This window comes from Vanellus vanellus (genome assembly GCF_965231255.1).
Source record: "Vanellus vanellus genome assembly, chromosome: 12".
Taxonomy (NCBI): domain Eukaryota; kingdom Metazoa; phylum Chordata; class Aves; order Charadriiformes; family Charadriidae; genus Vanellus; species Vanellus vanellus.
The window spans coordinates 103858-109309 of NC_138917.1; the positions used below are offsets into that span (position 1 = coordinate 103858).

At 43.4% G+C, this 5452-nt stretch overlaps 1 protein-coding gene across 1 annotated transcript; it reads left to right on the plus strand.

Moving 5' to 3' along the window:
- Positions 1-4179, plus strand: NUDT19 (nudix hydrolase 19; the record flags this gene model as incomplete). The annotated part of the gene is made up of 3 exons (XM_082489499.1): positions 1-702; positions 1531-1738; positions 2866-4179. 3 exons carry the CDS (start codon positions 1-3, stop codon positions 3081-3083), a joined length of 1128 nt encoding a protein of 375 aa, XP_082345625.1. The 3' UTR covers positions 3084-4179.
- Between the last annotated feature and the right edge of the window lie 1273 nt (positions 4180-5452).

The window sequence follows — 5452 nt, forward strand, 5'->3', positions numbered from 1 at the left end:
ATGAACCCGCGGCTGCGGCACTGGAAGGAAGCGGCGACGCTGCTGCTGGCGGCGGGCGCGCCGGGGCGGGCGCCGCGCTCCCCGCCCGGCCCCTCGGACTACGAGGTGCTGCTGCTGCAGCGCAGCTCCCGCAGCGGCTTCATGCCCAGCGCCCACGTCTTCCCGGGGGGGCTGGTGGAGGCGGCGGACTTCGCCGCCGAGTGGCTGGGGCTGCTGCCCGACTCGCCGCAGTGCGGGCTGGGCCCCGTCCGGCCGCCGCCCCTCGGCGGCAGCCGGGCCCCGCTTTTCGCCACCGACCGGGCGCGGCTGGGCTCGCCGCTGCCGGGGGAGGTCGCCTTCCGCATCTGCGCTATCCGGGAGACCTTCGAGGAGGCGGGGATCCTGCTGCTGGTGCCGGGGCGCGGGCCGGCGGCGGGCAGCGGCCCGGCCCCGCCGCTGCCAGCGGAGCGCCTGCCGCCCGCCGCCGAGCTGAGCGAGTGGCGGCGCCGGGTGCAGGAGGACCCGGCCTGCTTCCTGCAGCTGTGCCGGCACCTGGGCTGCGCCCCCGACATCTGGGCGCTGCGGGAGTGGAGCAACTGGCTGACCCCCGTCGGCAGGGCCGGTGGCGGCGGCCGGCGCTACGACACGGCCTTCTACCTGTGCTGCCTGGAGGAGCGGCCGCCCCGCACCTCGCAGGACGACCGGGAGGTGACGGCCGTCCTGGTAAGGGAGGAAAAACTTCTTGGAGGAACTTCTTAAAGACAGCTCAGGGCCAGGCACGTCAGCGTCTTTAAGTTCTTCTAGAATTCTGAAAAGTTTGAGAGCAAGTTAGAAGTACGTGAGAAACCAGCCAGTTCTGCAAAAGCTTACCGATTTCGGTATTACTGGTGTTTCTATATTAATTTTTTTAACAGCTCTCACTACAGAAATTTAAAAGTACCTGAGATCTTATCTTCAAAAGAGTTCACGTTTGTTATAATTTTGTTATAAATTTACTGCAAATGCTTATGCACGCATTTATATTATCAAATTCACCATGTGAGATGAAGTGAAGATTACCAATAGTTTAAACATGCCAAACAATGGAATGTTTAAGCATGAAAAATGGGTGTTTGGGCTCTGGAAACAATGTGTGCGGGAAGCAGATGTTTAGCAGTCCTTTTAATTCTTGAAGTGTCAGTAGCAACCTCTGTTAACCAAGGTCACATTGGGTTTAGGGTTTTCTGTTGTTTCGGTAGACTTTTAGTCAGGCCCCAAGAACAAGTCTCAATTTTAGTTTCCAAACTTGGCGTGCCTACATGTAAAATAAAAACTTACTTATTTTTATAGGACAAAGAGTAATTTTTATAGATTGCCTTTATTATGTTTTTTCTTTTTTTTTTTTTGTCATTATTTTGGTATAGTTTATAGATGGGTTTTATTGTTTTCAGAAAATTTGGACTCATTCAAGCTCTTTTTTCTGTAAAGACTTCCTTGCTAACAGCTTTTAAAGTTATTGGTACTTTCTATCTGCTGATGAAACTTATTTCAAGGCCTGTTTTCATCTTACAGTGGTCATCACCTCCAGAAGCCATTGAACGCTTTAAATCTCAAGAAATATGGTTTGCTCCACCTCAGTTCTATGAATTGTGTAGGCTGTGCAACTTCTCTTCGCTCCATGAGTTACACAAGTTCAGCTCTGATCGGGCTCTAGAGGGATGTGAACGTTGGATGCCTGTGATGTTAACTGCTTCAGATGGCTACGTTCAGCTGTTGCCAGGTAGAAAACAGATGAAGGTCTTTTAAATATACAAAAGCTTGGGAACTGATACCTACTCAAGCCACGTGACATATACCAGGCTATAACTGTAAGGAAAATATTCTTTTAAGTCAAGTTACCGCACGCTTTTTCTACTGTTGGGCTTCCTCCTTTCATACAGTTCATAATGGCTACAGTCAGAAACCAGCTACTGAATCAGACAGACAGCACAGTTATTTCTGTACTTGCTCATAATTTCATTGTCTCATATGGTTGCCATTAATATGTTTGTTTATGAAGAAATTCTATCATTTAAACTTTTTTTTTTTTAATCTGAAGGATTAGATTAGAACTCCTATTCAGTCCTTTTCAGTGGCACTTCTCATTTACTTCAGTTACCTGTTTGTCTTTCTGTGGGCAAGTGGACTGAGCACAGCTGCAGTCTCAGTCTTCTCAACTGTAGTGACGGGGCAGTGACCTAAACAGATACACCAATTCATTTTCCTCCCACCCTTTCTCCTGCTTCCATCTCTCTCGCTTCATAATCATGTACGCTTTTGCCTTCTCCTTAAGAAAAGCTGTATCTACTATTTATTAATTTTCAGCTTTTTTGGTTTGCTTTTCATTATGCTTTCTCTTGTCTTTTTTTTTTTTTTTTTGTTCACAATTGACCTCTGGAATTTCTGTATTTGTGGTATATTAGCATTCTTGCACAAGAGTAACATGCATTTATATGTCAAAACGCTGTTTTCTTCAACAAAACAGAACAAGGTTAACAGTTTCTATTCTTAGTTCTACTGTAGCCTATCTTTATACACTGGGAAAAGTATTTGTTGTCTTTTCCACCTATTATATAAACTCATATCTGATGAGGCTCTGATTATAGCCTATTAGTATTATCGGGAACACTGGAACATTCACATCAACACCTCAAATATGCACTGCAGTGTCACTGACAGATACTTGAGAAATTTATGGCTGTATCTTTAAATCTGAATATGTTTAGAGGCAATTTACTTTTGTTTTGTGAAATACTTTCCCACCAAGTTTCATGTCCTGATAAATATTAAAAAAATTGCTAGTTTCACTCAATCAAAAGGCTGAAAAATAAGGTAGGCAATGTATAACTACAACTTTTTTTCCCCTAGGAGATGAGTTATATCCAGAAGATCCAGATTATACAGGAGAAAAGAAAATAATCATGTCAACAGATAAGAAGGTTGAAGATCTCATGAAAGAGGGTAGTGTATTTCACAGGATAGTAATAAAAAACATCAACAATCTTGCTGTCTATGTTAATATTCAAGCAAAATATAAACATAAGAATCCAGTGATGATAAACTCTGATTACAATAGCAGATTATAATATCTGTTTAGTTTAAAGCTAGACTATTTTAATTACATACACACTCACTGTGGTTTTGGTCCTTTCTAACCGTGGCCAAATTGTCAGGAAAATATTCCTTTGTTCTACCAAAGTGTTCTGTGTGTTGTTTGAGATTTATGTGTACTTAATTCTCTGAATCTTTGAAACAGCACAGTCGTGCCAGTTACGATGTTTAGGGGGCTACTGAAAATTTAACATAACCATCAACTAATTAGTAAATTAAATGTGATTTGATGGTAATTATACTGAGCCATTACCACCTTATTCTACTTACATACTAATTGCAGAATATGCTGCAACACTGGTCTGTTGGGTCACACAGATCCTTTTCTCACTGAAAATTTAAGTATATATTATATTCAGGACAAGTATGTTTTGAGTTGAATTCTTTTACTATACTTCCCAAAGTTATCCATTAGACAACTGTAATGTGTGCCTAGGAATGAGTGAAATCTCCCATTCCATATCTGCTGACATCTCCCAGTCTATTCTCTTTTATTTTTGGGAAAACCAATGTATATGTGTATATATAGATTTATTAGCTAAAGCTCACTTTAAAAAAAAAAATACTACAAAGTGAATGTTTATATTCAATATACCTAAATTATTTCTATTCATGGTAATCTACTCAAAAGGTAGAGATAATTTAGAGAAACTACATCATCTATCAGATTCAGTGCATTTTCAACATTCTTTTTATTAATGTTAATTTTTATTCTTCAACTTGTTAGCACTTTAAAAAAATAAATTGTTTAGCTCCAAAGAGTTACCAACAAATTCAGGGAATAATGTACTACCTTGGAAACACCTGCTTCTGCATTTCAACATCCCACATTTTGCTTCTCAACTACTTTACTAAATATTCCTGAGACTTAAGAACTTCAGAGGAAGGATTGCTGCTTGCTTTTGTCTTTTTTGTGCAATAAGTGGAGTAAATGGAGCAGTGATGCAAATTCTTTATCTGGAAGAAGGAGTGATTACTTGAGATTAGCCAGTAAAGTTGTTCAGGAAGCTTTGTTTCAGCTTTTGTTCTCTATTTCAATTAAAATCTTTTGCATTATTTTCATTAAATTGAGTTGGTTTGTAGTGTTCATTTGGATTGGGGGGGGAGAGGAAGAGTGTCTTTCTCTTCTCTCTGAACATGCTCAGACTGTTCTCGGTCTTGCAGACCTTGTTGAAATTTGTATACCTCTGCTAAACATGGATGATGTGAAGCAGTACATATATTACATATTGGACATTATGCAGTATAGGATGTCCTTCAGAATATTCCAGCTAAGTCTTCTGAAGATGAAGCCAACTCCTGGCTCCCCCTGGAGCCTTCTCCTCTCCAGGCTGAACAACCCCAACTCTCTCAGCCTGTCCTCATAGCAGAGGTGCTCCAGCCTTCTGATCATCTTCATTGCCCTCCTCTGGATCCACTCAAGCAGGTCCGTATCTTTCCTGCGCTGAGAGCCTGAGCTGGAGGCAGCACTGCGGGGGGGGGGGGGTCTCCCCAGAGCAGAGGGGCAGAATCCCCTCCCTCGCCCTGCTGGCTACACTACTGGGGGTGCAACCCAGGATGCGGTTGGCTTTCTGGGCTGCAAGTGCACATTGCCAGTTCACATCCAGTTTTTCATCCACGAGTACCCCCAAGTCCTCTGCAGGGCTGCTCTCAATGCATTTGTTAACCAGTCTGTACTCATACTGGTGATCACACCAACCCAGATAGAGGAGCTTGCACTTCACCTTGTTTAACTTCACGAGTTTCACGTGGGCCCACTTCTTACACCTGTGAAGGTCCTTCCAGATCACATCCTTTCTCTCTAGCGTACCAGCTCAGCTTTTGGTGTCATCTGCAAATTTGCTGAGGGTACACTCAATCCTACTGTCCATGTCATTAATGAAGATATTAAGCAGTACTGGTCACAGTATGGACCCTTGAGGGACACCACTCGTTACTGGTTTCTATTTGAACATCGAGCCATTGACTGTAACTCTTCGGATATGACCATCCAGCCAAATCCTCATCCATCTAATAGCCCACCCATCAAATCCATCTCTCTCCACTTTAGAAGCAACAATGTTGTGGGGGACCGTGTCGAAGACCTTAGAGAAGTCCAGGTTGCTCTTCCCTTGTCCACTTATGTAATCACTTCATCCTAGAAGGCCACTAGATTAGTCAGGCATTATTTGCCCTTGGTGAACCATATGGGCTGTCTCAAATCACCTCCCTGTCTTCCATATGCTTCAACATAGCTTCCAGGAGGATCTATTACGTGACCTTACCAGGCACAGAGGTGAGGCTGACAGGTCCACAGCTCCCAGGGTCCTCCTTTTTAAAAATGAGTGTGATATTCCTTTTTCTC